This window comes from Trichechus manatus, unplaced genomic scaffold (assembly GCF_000243295.1).
Source record: "Trichechus manatus latirostris isolate Lorelei unplaced genomic scaffold, TriManLat1.0 scaffold00006, whole genome shotgun sequence".
Lineage (NCBI taxonomy): Eukaryota > Metazoa > Chordata > Mammalia > Sirenia > Trichechidae > Trichechus > Trichechus manatus.
Genome location: NW_004443942.1, coordinates 565,896 through 585,183, shown reverse-complemented (window position 1 = coordinate 585,183; position 19,288 = coordinate 565,896). Strand labels below are relative to the sequence as shown.

Genomic DNA, 19,288 nt, shown 5'->3' with positions numbered 1-19,288 from the left:
TGTGGAGAGCCACCCTTTTTGGCAAACTCAGAAGAAAAAAAAAAAAAAAAAAAACCCGTTGCCGTAAGTCGAATCCGACTTATTCCGTATTTTTAATTTTAAAAAATTGTTGCCTTTGCTGTAGATTATGTGGAGAGCCACCCTTTTTGGCAAACTCAGAAGATAAACTTTTTGAGTTAATAAGAAAGGGAGAACTACGTTTTGGAGCTCCAGTCTGGGATTCCATAAGTGACTGTGGTAAGTACAGATTTCTGTTCCTATTTACTAATGCAAATGTAAATAATATAAGAAACTCAGTCAATAATTCAAATATTTAAAATCTCTGTATAGTCATTAAATTTACTTGTGGAAATAAAGCAAACACTATTTACTTGTGGCAATAATGTTATCTTCACTGTGACTCTTTCAACAAAACAAACTATATATTAAAAATTGAAGAGGAAATTTGCTGATAATCTAACTGATTTTTACTCTAGACCATTATTAGATAATACAGATAATAAAACCTTACTGTAGGCCTTCAGCTTTATTTATTAGCTATCTATACTGATGACGTTTATTTTATAATTGGCGTCTTTCCTTCATGTCATACAAACCTCATCCTAAGTAAATTGGAAAATGTGTCATATTAATTGTAATTAAGATGAATAAGACTTTCAGGATTTTCCCTTGTTTGCAGCTAAAAGTGCTTTGAAACAACTTATGAAAGTTGATCCTGCTCACAGAATCACAGCTAAGGAACTGCTAGATACTCAGTGGATAACAGTGAGTTGCAGTATCACTTCTTTCTTTTCTTTCTGACATGTTACTATTGCTTATTTCTTTTTAACTGGCCTTATGGTTTTGTATTTTCTTCCTAGAGCAGTCAGTTGTTTTATTATCTGACAAGTTAAAAAATTGAGTCTTGGCACATTTCTGAAGTGGGCATTTTCAAACTGTTACTGCTGTTACTAGAGTTGTTTATATATGTTTATGTATTTAAATGATCTTTGCTTTGCTCAATGTCATGAATTGTCATGTACAATAGAATAGAGCTTAGAGATGCCGATTATTAAAGCTGTGGAATATTGAAATAGTCTGTATCGTTCAGTGATGTAAAGCACTGGAACCATGAACCTCTCTTTGGATTCAGGGTATTTTTGAGGACTTAAAACAAGGTCTTCAAACAGTAGTTGTTACCTTGTTTGAAATCTTGAATAATTACCATTTGCATATTGCTTTCCCCTATTAGACTAAATGCCTCAAGCATAGACCCTGTATCTTACTGATCTTTGTATCCTTGCACCCAGAATTTTACCTGGAACTTTGGAAGAGGTTGCTACTTTCCTCCCAATATTCTCTATCTTCTGTGGTTAAAAGGATCCTGACCTTTAGCTAGAAACGTGGCTATCTAGTTAAAAGACTTTGTTCCCCAGCCTTCTTTTCTCAGCTAGTTATCATGATGGTCAATGACACATAACTAGAAGTGTGTGCTTTCTGGGAAGTGTCCTTAAATGAAGGAGGTACGCATTCCTCATGCCCTTCCTCCTTCTTGGTAACTGGGATGCAGATGTGGTAGCTGGCGTTTGAGAAGCCACGTTAAACCATAAAGTGGAATCCATACGCTGAGGATGGCAGAGAATTAATATGCAAGGGACCAGGGCTCTTAGCTCACAGAGTGACTGTGCTAGCCTGGTACTGCCCACCTCTAGACTTTTTTATGTTTAAGACACTGCAAAATATGCAGCTGAACTTAATCCCAATTAATACAGTACTCAATAAATGATTTAGTAAATGAATAGGTCTGTATGTATCTCAGAAAGTGTCTGAGAACTCTGATTGGAGATTTCTAGAGATAGTTGGGAATATTACTAAGCAGTATTCATCTATGAAAAAAATTATTGAACATCTGTTAATTATTTATGTTAGATACATGATATGATTACATCCTAAATGTAAATTAGCATATGATTACATTCTTAAAAGATCACTCTAGCTGTTGGGGTGGGGAATGGCTTGGAAATAGGGAATTAGACAACTCTTTGTTGTATTGTTGAGAGATGATGATGGCTTGTATAGTGTGGTAGCAATAGAGATAAAGAAATAAATATGAGATATATTTTAGAGGTATTATTGACTGGGCTTGGTGATGGATTAGAGGGGGGATGGGGACAACAGAAGAATTAAAGATGACTTTTAGATTTTGCCTTAACAACTGGTTTGATGGTGGTGTCACTTACTGAGATGTGAAAGACTGAGAGAAATCAATTTTTTTTCTGCTGGGGTGGGGTGTGAACCAAGAGTTCCATATTAGGTATGCTAAGTTGGAGATACCTATTAGATGTCCAAGTGGAGTTATGAAATAGGTAATTGAATACATGAGTCTGCAATGAAGGAGAAGTCTGAGCTAGAGATATAAATTTGGGAATCATTAATATGTAGATGCCATATAAAGCTAATGGGCTGAAGAGATAAATTAGGAAGAAAGTACAGATAGAGAGAAGAGGTCCTTGGACCATGCCTTCAGGTACTATAACATGTAGAGGAGGAGGAGCTAGTAATGGAGGCTGAGAGGTATAGCTAATGAAGAAGTAGGAAAATTAGGAGAGTGGTGCCAGGGAAGTTAAGTGAGAGCAATGTTTGATAAAGTGAGAGCAGTCAGCTCCCAGGTACATGCTGCTGAGAGGTCAAGATGGGAAATGAGAAGTTTCCATCAGACTGGCCAACAGAGAGGTTGATAGTGACCTTTGAAGGCTCAGATAAGTTAGATACCATGAATTTATAGTGACATCACTCTTCTTTTAAATTCTCCAACTTTCCTTTGGCATTTTATAATCATTTCTTTGAATAACAATTTTTTTACTTGAAGGGCTAAAAAAATAGTCTTCTCTCAAGAATGGGTTATATTTGCCGTCTTCTTTGAGTGTGTTGATCTCTCAAAGGATTCTGTGCAATTAGTTTTTCTGGTCTAAAGTAAATGTGCAAGTAAACTAGCAGCTAGATCATTGCAAAATTATACTGAGTAGATTTGTAGTACAGCAAAATAAAAGCTGTAAGACAGATGGTCTGCCTTAGGAATTTATCTCTTTTCAGCATCACACAGCGTTTGGGTTTGGCCATTTAATTGTTTTCTAATTAGCACAACTTTATTTCTGGCTTTGGTCATTTTTCCAGAAGTCTCCATTTCTGAGCCTCTGTAACATTCCTCTATGAAGTCTTTGCCAAATGGATGGAGAAGTGATAGTGTGTACTAAATCGAACCTAAGGAGTTTAGTGGGTGAAGTTTAGAAGAATACTGGCATTTTACAGACTTCTAAGAGGCAAAATTCTTTTCTTCTTAGCTACTTGAAGTCTTACTTCCTATAATTCAGAGCTTCCGTTTGAAATAATCTAAAGAAAACATGGTAGTTCTCTCAGTGCCTTGCTGCTTTATAACCAGAGCTTATCTTTTGCAATACCGAACACGTAGTAGCATTTTTTTTTTCCCCAAAGAGCTTTATTGGATAAAAAGTTACTGTCATTTAGCCTATGTATTGTACATTTGGAAATATGGTTCATATCTGAAAAGTATTCTGAGAAAAATATTAATTGCTTCTCAGTGTCCATTTAGGTGACTGGGATTTAAAGTAAACACATACTGTCATCCTGATTTCAAAAGTCAAATGTTAGATATAAGGAAAACCAGCCAAGAAATGACTTTTCTACAAAGGAAGAGTTTGATGATGACTCCCATTGCCAGGAAAGTGCCTGTTATTCTCTTTCATCCCTTTTCTTCCTTTGTGTTCCCTTTACTGTCAGCCATGGTCCAGGAGATTATCGCTTCTTATTAGGTAATTATGTTGCCTTTTGGTATCCCTTCAATCCCCTGATGACACCTAATACCAGGAATTTGCGTTTTTAACAAGTTTCCTAGGTATTTCCTATATCCCAGGTATTTCTTATGCCCACTGCTGTAAATGAAGGAAATCATTTTTCTTGAATGGCTTGCCAAAAGGTAGTTTCCATATTTGAACTGTATTGACACTATTCATACATTCAGTAATTCCTTCAATAGAATTTTTTTTTTTTTTTTTTTTTTTGGTGCCATGTGCCGGGCCGTGTGCTAAGTAATAAAAATAAAAGCATAAAAGACACGGTCTCTAACATAGGCACTTAAAATCTAGTAAGCGAAACAAGCTGTATATAAGATACAATGCAAGGGAGAAAATGATAAATGACATAAGAAATTTCTAAACAACCACAGGTATAAAGCCAAGCAAGTGTGGAATCAGGGAAGTTCAATTTGACTGGCACGTAAGATGCTTGAAGGAAAGAAGTGGGACATGAGACAAGAAAAGGAAAGAAGATTATAAGACTAAAAATGAAAAGAAAATTGAGAGGGGACTTGAATCCCAGGCTAAGGAATTTTAACTTCTTTCCATAGATAGTGAGAGCAATTGTACGGTCTTTGAAATGAAAAAAAAAAAAACAAAAATTATGGTTACAGTGCATCCGTCTTCCAAGGTGGCTGAATTAAAATGAGACAACAGTCATTTAAATGTCTGTTAATTTTAACAAGTATCTTTTGATCTGATCCATCAGATACTATGGTGGGGGGAAGCGTAAAGATGAATAAAACACAGTTCCTCTCCTTGAGTAATTTACCACAAGTTACAGTCTTACTTGGCTTTACAGTCACATTTTGCAAAGGCACTTGTAATCAAGGTGTTGGGTCTAATTTCAGAACAATCTTCTTTCCTAATGTGTGAACAGAGCCTTTGTTCATTAATTTGCAAATTGTTTTTCAGGTTTTGGTCATTAGCTTTAGACTTTTGGCCTTAATGTGTACACTCTGTGTAAGAGGATGGAGATTTTCTGATGCCTAACTAACTGCTGGCCGTTAGTTTTTCCCTCTTGTATATATTCATCTTAAATCTGTTAGTATTCTTACCTTTATTTTACTATATTTAGTTCTTAAATTCTGAATTTCCTCATGTATGTGAATATGCTGTTGAGTCTCTGTTTAATGAAGGATTTTATAAAGATTATGTTCGGAAGAAGTTCATGAGCCAGGACACTTGGGGATGTATTTGTGATTCTGCTGGATATTCAGTAATTCAAAAAATACTTATTGAATAACTACTATGTGCTGTGGTGGACACAAGGATAGTCTGGTGTAGTCCCTGCCCTCAGGTTGCTCACAGCCCAGGCACTACAACATTCGGAGAAGAAGCAGCAGTCTGTGCTAATTCAGTATGTTGGCAGGACCCAGATCTTCCTCACAAAAATTACCAGGCAGAGAATGATAAGTTCACAGGGATGTAAATGTAGTAGTACTATTGAATTTCCAAGAAGAGAGCTATTAGTCCCCTTAGGGGGTTACAAAAAAAAAAAAAATCCTTAAATGTGGATGTAATATGTGATCTAGCTCTAAACGAATGGGTAAAAGTAGAAATTAATGTTGGAGTCAATGTGTAAGAAGGAGGGGAGTTCTAGTCGGAAGGAACTTCGCAAAGAGACGGAAAAACTATGAAATATATTCACAGAATAGTTAGTGCTTCTGTTTTTCTAGAACCATGGAAGTCATGTAGGGGAATAGTGGGAAATGAAGTTAAAAGGCAGGTTAGAGCTATTTTATTCTCGACCTTGACTAACATGGATGGAAAGGACATTATACTTAACTCATTTGGCAGTGAGTTGCCAGTGAAAGACACAGAAGTGCCATGGTCATAGCTGTACTGGTGTGAGTTTTTTTCCTTCCTCCCTCCTACCCTTACAGGAATCTGGGTGGACTTGGATGGAGTCTATGGGCTAGAGGTAGGGGCTGGGTTCTGAGGGAGAGCCCTAATTCTATTAGAGTCTCCTACCTGAGATAGATTGCTGCAGGAAGAACCCTAGGAATAAATTTGAGTCAAGGTTTTAAGGGAGTCTCATACACAGGTCAAGGCCATAGCATAGAAGCAGGGTCTAATGGTAAGACAGAACCAGGAATCAGGAGCTAAATGAAAACAAGATGAGCCTTGGAGCAGATTGGGAACAAGTAGGAAGTATCTGAGGTTCTTCGAAGGTCAACTGTACCAGTAGTGTGTTGGTGGACGTACTGCTGGCCAGGACAAACTAAACTTCAGAAAGTTTAATCTGGTAACTGTGTGGTGTGGTTTGCATGGGCTAGCAGAAAATGGAGAGGTGAAAGAGGACTGGGTTGAGATAATGAAGACTGTAACTAGGGCAAAGATAATGAGAACAGAGAAGAGGGGAGAAATTAGACAATAGAAAGAGAAACAACAGAATTTTACAACCAAGAAGTTTTAGGTGAGAGAGGAGTGAAAGCTGTTTTTCAGGTGACTGGGAAAATGGTGTAAGTCAAAAGAAAGTCTAGAAGAATTCCTGGTTTGGTAGATGGGAAAAAGAATGAGCTGGGTTTTTTTAACAGTATATTCAAACATTTTTTGCTTGAGTAATTCCCAAAAGAATTCTGAAAAATAGTGAATCCTCTCTGATATTTTTAGTTTGAACTCTAAAATTTTCCATCATAAATTTAATTAGTTGTAAAGGATAAAATTTTATACATATTATAAATATTTTAAATAATTAAAAATAAGTTGTTATTTTACATCTCACATTTTAATTTACATTTAAAATTTGGTTTTATTTTCTGTGACTATAAGTCTCTAAATGGTTAAACATTATTCAAGATTGATTTATCATTATGATTATTGTTAGTACATAATTGATTAAAACAACATGCTAGTAATTTAAAAATAATTATGAAACGTAACAAGTAAAATTACACTGGAAATACACCTCTTAGTGGATAGGTAGGGCTGCTTTTCTCCTCAGTTAGTTCATCCACTCTTGATTATTACTTATTGTTAGAATGAGACTGGGTTCAGCATCAATTCTGTTGTTTTTCATTTTTATAGATATAGGTACTTAAAACCTTATGTAAATAAGTAGATAGAACGAAGTATTGTGATAGCAGTGCCACTCAGTTCTTTAAATCCTTTTGAGTTATATGTCAAAAGCCATGTAGTGCAGGGCCAGCTGGAGGAGGCTCTGGTTCCTACCAGCATACTCAGTTAGCACAGACTCCTGCATCTGCTCTGAAGACTAAAGCTTGAGTAACTTTACAGAGAAGCTTTATGATACCAGGATTCAGAGAACAATGTGAGAAACCCCTGGGAAGATAAAGAGGTATTTTGAGCTGTTAGTATGTATGATCGGTGAGGCTGCAGCCTAGACAGTAAGTTAAAATAAGAAGACATAAACAACCTAAGTTCCCCTTTTGCTTCTCTTCCTTTGCCTTGGGACATTGATGCCTTTCCCTTCACGTGCATCTGAAATAGGAAAATCAGAGTAGCACTGAAGCCCTGCTTGAATGAGAAGCTAAGGAAAATGGGTAGAAGTGACTGGTTTTAGGCATTGGCTTCTTACCTTTTGGCCTCCAAACTCTAGAACTGGTGGGTTATACCTTTAGGAACACCTCAGCCTAATGTTTCTTCCTGGGGGAGGGGGCTGGTAAGGGTTAAGTCCTGAACTGAGGAGTCGCTTGGTGAGTCAGTTTCTGAGTACTTGGCGTTCTTTCCCTTACCCTTCCTTGGTCTCCTGGGGCTAAGGGCCTACTTCTGGCCTCAGAACTGTGCTCTGTCCTCCTGGAGGAATATGAGCTCACAGTCCACATTTCAAACACCATTAGAAGGCAGTCTAAGAGTTTAAAGTTAACAAAGTAAACATACTAATTTAAATAATATGTAAACAGTATTAAACAAGGATATGAAATGATAAAACAGAACCAAGTAGAACCATTTAGGTATGAAAAATATAATAGTTGAAGTATAGGATGAAATACTGTAGAATAAATAGTAAAATGTGTGCAGCTGAAGAATGAATTAAAAAACTAGATGATCGGACTGCAGAACTTTACAGAAGGAAGTAGGAGAGGATAAACAAATCGGAAATATAAAAAAAGAGTTAAGGTATATGGAGTTAAAAGTAAAAAGTGCTAAAATTCATATAATAGGAGTCTCAGAAGGAGAGAAAAATAAAAAGGGAGTGGAGGAAATCTTTTAAGAAATAATGGAGATAAATTCATTGGAATTAAAGAAGAAAGACCTCAGATTTAAACAGACGATAGACTACCCAATAGGAGAGATAAGGAAAAACTTACAAGTAGACATAGTGAAATTTAAGAACATCAGAAACAGAGAAAATTCTAAAAGTTCCCAGAGAGGAAGAGCAAATTATATAGAACAAAACAAGAATCACATTGACATCCCACTTTTCATCAGCAACATTGGATGCAAGCATAAATGAAATAATATTTTAAATGTATTAAAGGAAAAGGAACTTTAAAACTAGAATTTTATGTACATCCAAACTATCATTCAAATGTTTAAGGACATGATAAAATATTTTGAAAAATACAAGGCCTCAAAATTTATCACACAGAGTCCTACGCTTAAAACATTTGGTAGATAAATAAGAGGAAATACAAATCCAGTGGATGTTGCAAGAGATAGGGGAAGTGAGAGTCTTTAAATACCTTGGTGAAGTTTGTTGGTATCTTAAAAAAAAAAAAAAAGACCAGAGAAGATAAAATATATTTATAGTAACTCAGAATTAAAATTTTAGATAACATCAAAATGAGAGTGTACGAAAGGGGAAGATACAGATATTAGAATTTTTAAAGTAGGAAAGGATTAAAAAGAAACATATAAAGAGTGGGACAAATTGAAGTAATAAACCTAGATGGTAGAAAGAAGTCCAGATATAGAAATAATACAATACAGGTAAATGGATTAATATTTTCTATTAAGAGACAGATTGTCAGATTGAATTTTTAAAAGTCTACCTGCCTATATGTTGTTTACAAGAAGCATACTTGAAGCATAAGGATACATAAATATTGAAAGAAAAAAAATGGAAAAGGAAATACCATACAAACATTAACCAAAGAAATTGATATTAATATCATTTAAACATACCTTAAGATAAATAAAGCATCATTAGGGATAAAGAAGGTCGTTTTATAATGATAAAAGATTCAACTAAAAAAGATTATGTAATAATTTTTTGTATATTTTGAGGTTCTTTTATTGGTAAAGGTATATATATCAAAAATTGACAAAATTACAGGGAGAAATTGGCAAATTCACCATCATAGTGGGAGATTTTAATGCATTTTTCTCAATTATTGATATGTCAAGCAAACAGACAAAAACAAGGATATAGAAGATTTGAACAACACAGTTAACAAGCTTAGCCTTGTGGATACATATGCAATTCTGAATCCAACAAGTAGATATATTTTTCTCAAGCACATGTAGAACATTTACCAAAATTAATACCATACTACGTAGGCCATGAAGCAAGCCTCAACAAATTTCACACAGATCATATTCTCTAACAACACACAATTAAGTTAAATGTCAGTAACATTAAGATGAAAAATCTGCATATCTCTGGAAATTAAATTGCATGCTGTAAATAACTCATGGGTTAAAGAAGAAACCCTAATGAGAATTTTTTTTCAAAATCCCTAGCACTGAATGATAATGAAAATACAGCATATCAAAACTTACGGAATGTAGCAAAAGTGATGCTTTTACAGAAATTTACACTCTAAAATACTTATATGAAAAGAAAAACCTGTTGCCATCGAGTCGATTCCAACTCATAGTGACCCTATAGGATAGAGTAGAACTGCCCATAGGGTTTCCAAGGAGCGGCTGGTGGATTTGTACTGCTGACTTTTTGGTTAGCAGTCTGAAAATCGGTGAGCTTAATATCCAACTTAAAATTTCAGGAAAAGAAAAGAAAACAACACAACACAACAGAATAAACCCAGATAAAGTAGTAGGAAAGCTAAAACTAAAGGTGAAAATCAATGGAATAGAATAGAGACACTCAACAAAACCAACATTCAGTTCTTTGAAAAGACCAACAAAATAGATAAATGTTTGGCAAAATTAATCAAAAAGAAATAGAGAAAACAAAAATAAATATTACATATGAAAAAGGGAATACAGGCACAGGTAAGGCAAAGATACAGATATATGATTAAAAAGACAAGAGAATACTACCAACAACTATATACTAACAAATTTGAAAACTTAATCAAAATGGACAAAACTTCTTTTCCTAGAAAAAATATAATTTCACAAAACTGTCTCTCAAGAATAAATAGAAACCTGGAAGTGTCCTGTAATTATTAAAGGAATTGAAGCAGTAGTTAAAAATCTTCCACAAGGAAAATACCAGGCACAGATGATTTTACAGATTTTTAGAGGACTTCAGCTTTTTGATGGTTGCTGTCTCTGAGCCTCCACCTTTGCTTTGCTTGTTTTATTTGCAATATCTTGAGAGGAATACTGGGATGCCTGGCAGAGATGACTCAAATTGAGCCTTGAAGGAAATGTAGTTGATGGGTTGGCAGAAAGGCATGGCAAGGGCATTCTAGGAGTGTAAGTTGATAGAGGATGGATGGGTGCAACCACAGTAAGCTGCAGGTAGGATGCTATGAAAGGCGGTAAGGAAATTGACCTTAAAACAGGGAGAAATCAAGAACCACAGGGAATTAATTGCATAATGATCCTCATATAGTTATCGCAGTTCCATACTTAGTGTTTGTCTGTGTCCTTAACCAAACTCAAAAAATCATCAATAGTGTACTCAGTTGGCTGCCCTTAAAGTGCCCCATCTCATAGTTTTCTGTGTCACTGATGATTATCACTTCAACCCATCCACGTACCAAATTACAATCACTCCCTAACAGTGCCCACACCTGAATTCCCGTTTGAGTCTAAATGTGATCCGAACTTCGTGTCCAAACTTTTTCTAACAGTCTGAGTTAGGAACAAAAATATTTAAGGCAAGAAGGAGCCCAGGTGGCACAATGGTTCAGCGCTCAGCTGCTAACTGAAAGTTTTGAACCTACTCAGCGGCTCCACTAGAGAAAGACCCAGAGATCTGCTCCTGTAAAGATTACAGTCTAAGAAACCCTATGGGGCAGTTCTACTCTGTCATGAGAGGTTGCTATGAGTCAGAATTGACTCGATGGCACACATCAACGACAACAACAAGCCTAGCAGGAGCCATTTGAGCCTGCATTCATGTATTTCTTATCACATTAAATGGAGCATTATACTTGGGAATAATACAGTTAATGTAAAGTAGTCAATTTTGGCATGATCCAGTCATATCTGAAATAAGAACAGTTCACTGAATGAGCTATTATCAAATTACCACATTATGTCTAAAATCTTCCAGCCAGCAAATCAGACATCTATATTCTTGAACACAGTGCTTGACTAATTGACTGAATTCAGATTTTTACTTAGACTTCCTCCTAGTGATGAACCCACTAGACTTGGGCAACTCCTTTTATTCTTTCAGTCTCTCTGTCAGCTTTCTCAGAACAGCACTTGAAGAGGTGTATGCTCTTAGGTTCCAGGAATTGCCCTGTATGTGTCCTTTGCACAAACATGCTGCATTGTTCTTTCAAGCCTAAATATTTCCATTCCCCTCAAACTTTGGCATGTTGTAGTAATAGTATTCAAGAGTTGTGAGCCACATTAGTACAGGGAGTATGTCCAAAGGACATCAGAAGTTTTGCTATTTGTTCAGCATTGTAATTTTTCCATGTGACTATTACTAAATCTGGGGGAATATATTACTGAAAGATTTAAGAATCTGTTCCATTATCCAAACTGTTTTAACACCAAAAATTCATTTGTTAATAATAGGGCAATACACTGTCTTCGGCAAGACCAATCAACGTATTAGAAATGATGAAGGAATGGAAAAATAACCTAGGAAGTGATGAGGAAAACACAGTGGATCAAAAGAAGAGCAGTTGGTCCATTCAAGAAAAGTTGGAAGATTGCACACCCGGTGTAAATGTCCACAGTGTCAGTAACACTTCACTGGAAGAGGAGGAAAAACAGGTAGGAAGAACCAGCAAAACAAATGGGAAGAACAATTTGTTGCACTGCTCCAAACTGTAAAATACCCCTCAACACTTGGAACATTTTTTGTAACTGTGACTTTTTTGTTGTTACTTTGTAACAAAGGACCTGAATTATAGAGCAAGTAAGATTCTTTCCTGCCTTTTAGCCTTTCATGATTCAACTGTGGCGTACTTGTTTATTTTAAGATCAGTGATTTTGTAGAGTAGAGGTCTGCAAGCTCTTTGAGTAAAGGAACAGATAGTAAATATTTTAGGCTTCGTGGGTCATATAGTCTCTGTCATAATCCACTCAACTCTGATGTTATAGTGTGAAAATATCCATAGATATTAAATGCATGAGCATGGCTGTGTTTTACAAACCAATAAACTATTTACAAAAACAGATAGCATGCCAGATTTGACCTGGGGGCCGTAGTTTGCCAACTCCTGATATGGAGTGATTTGCCTAGATTTAAGGTAATTGAGACCTTATTCAATGTTATTGGCTTATGATTGAAATTATTGTATTTTAACAGGCCATACAACCTGGAATGGTTTCATGTATTATCTAGAAAAAGTCTTATTATATTATCCAGTTATTTGTTTCCAAGCTATCATGACCAAAACCCTTTAAATAGGTTTATTACCCCATTTTACCTTATTAAATATGAATACAGTTTTATCCTTTTTTGATGACTAGAATTTGGTAAAATTTTGGTTAATTCCAGATTATGGTCTATTAATTGGATATCCTGGAAAAATTTACCCAAATCTTTTTTTTCTTCTGTTTCTATGTTTGTGGAACATTTTTCTGTATGTATTTGTTCTTCTTGTCTCCAAGTCTAATGAACTTAATTTAGCTCTCCTTTAATAATTGAGCATTCTGCCACAGAGGCAGTGTTCACCTTAAGGCAACCCAGACTTCTTGTGAGGAGTTACTAGTTTTTGATTCTCTGAAGCCTAGGCCTAGATATAGGCAGAGTGGAGAGAGAGACTGACAGGATAAATCCTGAGCCAAACCCAGGAAGGTGTGCTGTTGCTGAAGGGGACTTGGTAGAGTTGGTTAATTTTCATTTACTGTTTAAGAACTTCCTCATTTACTTGATAATAAATGTCTGGATAATAAGTTTAACATTTAATGATTCATATATTTAGAAGTAATCATACTTTTATCGTAATACAAACATAGCTTATTAAATTCCCTTCTTCCTCTCTAGTTTGTTAACAATTTCTGCAATGCTTAGTAGCTGTATTTTATATTCTTTCTAAAAATAATATCCTAAAAACCCGTGTTGGCATTTCCTTATTGAACATAGTTTGAAGATTTTTTCTATTAGTTGGCCTTGCATTTTATACACATGTACACATACATATGCACATACATACATACATACACATATTCACACACACATATATATACTCACACACACTCATTTATATATGCAAACATAGATACACGCATGCCTCTATACATACTCACGTATAGACATATGCACGTGTATACACACATGCACACGCACTCAAACATTTTCTTTCATAGTCTCAGATTATATCTGTGTTTGTCATTGAACCTGACCTAAAATATCCTTGTGAACCATAAATGCTTATCATGGTTCTGTCTTCCATCTTCTTTTCCATTACTCTGTCACCTCTTACCCAGTCACAAAGTGATAGGACTTGTGCTATGAGTTGCATTGTGTCTTCCAAAAAAATATGTTGAAACCCTAACTCTGGTATGTGTGAATGTGACCTTGTTTGGAAATAAGGTCTTTGAAGATTTTGTTCGTAAACATGAGGTCGTACTGGAATTGTGTGGGCCCTAATCCAGTCTGAGTGGTGTCTGTATAAAAGAAGAGAAGAGAGACAAAGGAATAAGGACCATGTAAAGACGCATCTACAAGCCTAGGAACACTTGGCTATCAAAAGCCGCTTGAGACAAGAAAGGATCTTCCCCTAGAGACTTCAGAGAGATCGTGACCTAGCTGACACACTGATTTGGATTTCTAGCTTCCAGAAATGTGAGACATTAAATTTCTGTTCTTATAGTCCACTCAGTTTATAGTATTTTGTTTTGGCAGCCCTAGGAAACTAATACAGCTTGCCATGCTATTCTCAAGTTATTTCCAGCTAGAGAACAGGAGGATTGGAATTTGGTTTGCTCATGGATGCTACAGGTATAACCCAAATCAAAAAAAAAAAAAAAAAAAAAAAAAAACCCAAACCCATTGCCGTTGAGTCGATTCTGACACATAGCAACCCTATAGGACAGAATAGAACTGCCCCATAGGGTTTCCAAGGAGCACCTGGTGGATCAGAACTGTCAGCCTTTTGGTTAGCAGCCGAGCTTTTAACCACTGCACCACCAGGACTCCACAGCTATAACCAATAGTTTGAAATTTTAAGAATATAAATTCCTACTCACCAACCGGAAGAACTTTTCTGCAATTAGAACTCACCAGCTGGGCCATGGGTAGTAACCCCCCACCTCCCAATTATTGAAAGTATTCAAGCAGACTCTGAAAAGCTACTTGTTATAAATGCTGTAGCAGGAATTCCTGAAAACTGCATAGGAGTTTGCCCTACATATCCTCTAAGGAATTTTCCCATGCTTAGGTATTGGCTATGATATCTTGGGAAGAATAGCTTACCTATTTGGAAATTTTTCTGAAAAATATTTCCCCTTAAAAGGAACAGACAGAAAATTACTTCTCATGCATTTACCATATTAAGTTTTTTCATGAATTTTTCTGAGTAAATAACTTTATTAATTGTACTGAAGTTGAGTTTATGTTAAGAAATTACTTCTGGAAGAATTCTGGGAAGATGGTGGCATAAACAGACCATCATCTTGACCATCCCCCACAAATACAAAAAGAAGTGCAACAAGGAAAAGGTGCTTGGCCTCGAGAGACTCTGAGTTGGGGAACAGAGGACAACAGCTGGGAACTGCAGACAGACAAGAGTCAAGGAATCAACAACGAGTCACATGCTGTAGGAAAATTGCTTCTCCCACCATCTCTGCCCCTCCCCCCAGCCACTTGGGTGCCAGCTGCTGTGAACTGGGGAAGTGGCCCCAGCAAAACAGCCTGATTCCCTAACTACTACACCACCTGCCTGCACAGAAACAGGACCCCAAGCTTCTGCTCTAAAATCAACAAGGCAGACCTCCCCAGGGGTCTATTCAGAGCCTGCCAACACCTCCCCAACCTGGTAACTGTCAACGCAAGGCTCTGCAAGGCTGATGCATATTGCTGTGGAGGCCCCCTGCAGTGGAGTCTGCCCCCATAGTAAACATTTACTTGCATCTCTGCACACTCACAGCTCAGGCCTCTATAACCAACAGGACAGACCTCCCTGGAGGTCACTTTGGGTCTGTCTGCTTCCCTTTCTGGTCAGTGCTGAGGACTGCTTATTGAGGCTGCAGTGTGCTAGGAAGCAGGCGTCTTGATTGGAGGCTACCGTACTACAGCAGGGGCTCTGATCGCAACAAGGCAAACCTCCCTGGAGGTCTGTTTGGAGCGTGACAGCCCCTTCCCAACCTAGTTATGGTCAGCTGCAAGGTTGCTGCAAATTGCTACAGAAGGCACTTTGCAGCGGAGTCTGCTCCCGGTCAGAGTTCTACCTGCCTCCCTGTACACCCCATAGCTCAGGTCTCTGGAACTAACAGAACAGACCTCCCTGAGGGTCAATTTTGGTTAGTCTGTCCCCACTTCTGGTCAGTGATGAGGACTGCTAACTGAAGGCACTGTGTGCTAGGAAGCAGGTCTTTTGAGTGGGTGTCTGCACTTATAGCCAACAGTCTACCGAGGGGCTCTGATAGCAACAAAGCAGACCTCCACTGGGATCTGATTGGAGTGTTACACCCCTCCTCCACCTGGTAACTGTTGGTTGCCAGGCTGCTGCAAATTGCTACAGAAGCCCCTGCAGTGGAGTCTGCTTCCATAGGCAGCACTCTACCTGCCTCCCTGTACACCCCATAGCTCAGGCCTCCAAAACCAACAGGACAGACCTTCCTGGAGGTCAGTTTGGGCCTATCTGTTCCCCCCTTCCAGTTGATGCTGAGGACTACTGACTGAGGCTGCTGTGTGCTAGGAAACAAACATATTGAGTGGAGGCTGCACTCACAGACAACAATCTACCAGGGGCACTCTGGTAGCAACAATGCAGACCTCCCTAGGATCCAATAGGAACGTGACAGCCCCCTCCCACTTGATCATGGGCAGCTGCAAGGTTGCTGTAAATTGCTATAGAAAGCACCATGCGGTGGAGTCTGCTCCCATAGTAAGCACTCTGTCGCCTCTCTGCACACCCAGGCCTCTGTAACCAACAGGACATACCTCCCTAAGAGTCAGTTTCAGGTCTGTCTGCTCCCCCTTCTGGTCAGTGTTGAAGAATGCTGACTGAGGCTGCTGTGTGCTAGGAAGCAAGCATATTGAGTGGAGGTTACATCCACAGCCAACATACTACAGTGGAGGGGCTGATGACAACAAGGCAGACCTCCCTGGGGTCTGTTTGGAATGTGACAGCCCCTCCCCCACCTGGTAACTTTTGGCTCCTGGACTGATACAAACTCCTACAGAAGATTCCCTACAGTGGAGCCAGGAGGTAGGTCACCTAAGTGGAGACTGCTTTCCCTACCACCACAGGGCCCCTGGGGCTCTGAAACCAAAAAGACATATCTCTCGGAGGTCCTTCTGGAGAATGCCAGACCCTTCTTCTCCTGAAATGGAAGAAAGTCTGCCTGTGCTTCCCCTAAATGCCAGGTCAGTTATAAGCAGCCCACACAGAGCAGAGAAGAAAGCCTTGGGCAAAACCAAAGGCTAATACGCAGCTCCCAAGGGGGCTCACAAACCAGAAAACCAAACCCATTGCCATTGAGTTGATTCTGACTCATAGCGACCCTATAGGGCAGAGTAGAATTGCCTCATAAGGTTTCTAAGGAGCGGCTGGTGGATTTGAACTGCCAACCTTTTGGTTAGCAGACAAGCTCTTAACCACTGTGTCACCAGGGCTCCAAGGGGACTTACTAGGTGTGAGTTTTTGTAACTGAAAATGTGGTTGCAGAAACAGAGAAGGGAAGGGAGTAATAACCAGAGAGAGGGAGAGGATTGCGCCCCTTGGTGGACAGATTGATTAGTGCGTGATATCACACCTGAGTGGTGGTGCTGACAGATTGACCACAGCGTGTTCTCTGTCGTGTTTCAGAGACATTGAAAGTTGAAAATCGAGGTCTAGAACTTTCAAACTCTAATTAAACCAGAGAGGGAGAAGGAGCTATAACAGAGAGGGAGAGGAAACAGTAAGCAAAAGCCAAAGGCTCTGCCCTCCTGAGAGTTTTTTCAGAAAGTAGTGTTAGCAAAAAACACCAAATACTGAGGAGAACTGAGAAAGTTAGCACCCTCAAAGGACTTGTATAATGAAAATTATAAAACTCTGCTGAAAGATTAAAGAGGACTTAAATGGAAAGATGTTCCCTGTTCATGGATTGGAAGAGTTAATATTGTTAAAGATGTCAGTACCACCCAAAGTGATCTGTAGATTCATTGCAGTCCCAATCAAAATTCCAACAGCCTTCTTTACAGAAATGGAAAAAGCATTTCTCAACTGCATATGGAATGGCAAGACACCCCAAATAGCTAAAGCAGTGTTAAAAGAGAAGAAAAAAGTAGGAGGACTCACACTTCCTGATTTTAAAACATATTATACGGCTACACTAATCAAAACAGCCTGCTACTGGCATAGTCCGATGGCATAGACTTAAGAGTCCAGAAATAAACTCACACATCTATGGCCAACTGATTTTTGACAAGGTTCTAAGACTACTCAATGGGGAAAGACGAGTCTCTTCAGTAAATGGTGGGGCGTTGGGAAAATTGGATTTCCACGTGTAGAAAAATGAAATAGGATCCACGCCTCACACCATTACATAGAAACGTATTTAAAGTGGATTAAAAACCTAAATGTGAAAACTAAAATCATAAAATTCCTAGAAGAAAAATGCAGGGGCAACACTGTCAGGCCTAGTTTTTAACAATGGATTATCTAATATAATAAAAGCACAAACAGCAAAAGAATAAATAAATAAATAAATAAATAAATGGGACCTTGTAAAAATTTAAAAGTTTGTTCATCAGAAGACTTTATCAAAAAAGTGAAAAGATAAGATACCAACTGGGAGAATATCTTGGGAAACTGTATATCCAATAAGAATCTAATAACCAAAATATATATAAAACTTAACAACTAAAAGACAAATAACCCAGTCATAAAATGAGCAAAGGACTTGAGTAGACATTTCACTAAAGAGGAGGACATTCAAACGACCACCAAACACATGAAAAGATGTTCAACGTCATTAGACATCAGAGATGCAAATCAATACCACAAAGAGATACCATTTCACTCCCACTAGGATGGTTAAAATTTAAAAAAAAAAAAGTAACAAATGTTGGTGTGGATGTAGGGAAATTGGAACGCTTATCCACTGCTGGTGAAAATGCAAAATGGCATAGCTGCACAGTCATTGTGGAAAACAGTGTGGCGGTTCCTCAAAAAGCAAAAATAAAAATAGAACTACTGTATGACCTAGCAATTCCACTCCTAGGTATATACTCAAAAGACTTGAAAGCAGATACTCAGACAAATACTTGCACACAATGTTCATTGCCGCACTATTCACAATAGCCAAAAGGTGGAAACAATTTAAATGCCTGTCAACAGATGAATGGATTAAAAAATGTGGTGTATACATACAATGAAATACTACTCAGCCTGTAAGAGAAGTGAAGCATTGACACATGCTACAATATGGATGGAGCTTGACATTATACTGAGTGAAATAAGTCAATCACAAAGGACAAATATTGTATGACCTCACTTGTATAAAAAGACAAGAACAGGCAAATGTATAGAGACCAAAGCTTCCTAGTGGTTACCAGGGATGGGAGGGAAGGGGAAAAGGCGATTATTGCTTATGGAGTACTAAGTTTCAGCTTATGGTGATGGAAAAAATCACATTGATTAAAGGTAGGTTTGCACATCCAATTAATGTAATTGCTGTCAATAAGTTGTACACCTGTAAAAAGTTGAATTGGCAAAAGTTGTATGATACAGAATTGACAACAAAGACATAAATAAATAAATAAATAAATAAATAAATAAATAAAAGAGAAGTTGCTGAGACTGCCTATGCATAACCAAACACCTTATGGAATTTGGTTCCTTGGTTTGGAGGTTTAGGGTCATGGTTTCATGGGACATCCCAGTTAATTAGCCTAATAATGTGTTCAGTGCTTCTATCTCCCAGTTTTTTGTGTAGTGACTGGGGTCTTAAAAGCTTGCAAGTGGCCATCCAAGGTACAGCAATTAGTCTCTATTTGCCTG

General features: G+C 37.8%; 1 protein-coding gene across 2 annotated transcripts in view; it reads left to right on the top strand.

The window, feature by feature from the left end:
* STK33 (serine/threonine kinase 33) overlaps positions 1–19,288 on the top strand; it is a 70,687-nt gene that overhangs the window by 32,329 nt on the left and 19,070 nt on the right. The window contains exons 9-11 of one of the 2 annotated variants that reach the window (XM_004369619.1): positions 125–237; positions 680–765; positions 11,703–11,903. In XM_004369619.1, coding sequence (XP_004369676.1) covers positions 125–237; positions 680–765; positions 11,703–11,903 — 400 coding nt within the window. The remainder of the gene's footprint in view (positions 1–124; positions 238–679; positions 766–11,702; positions 11,904–19,288) is intronic. The other variant, XM_023736545.1, reaches the window with a different exon arrangement.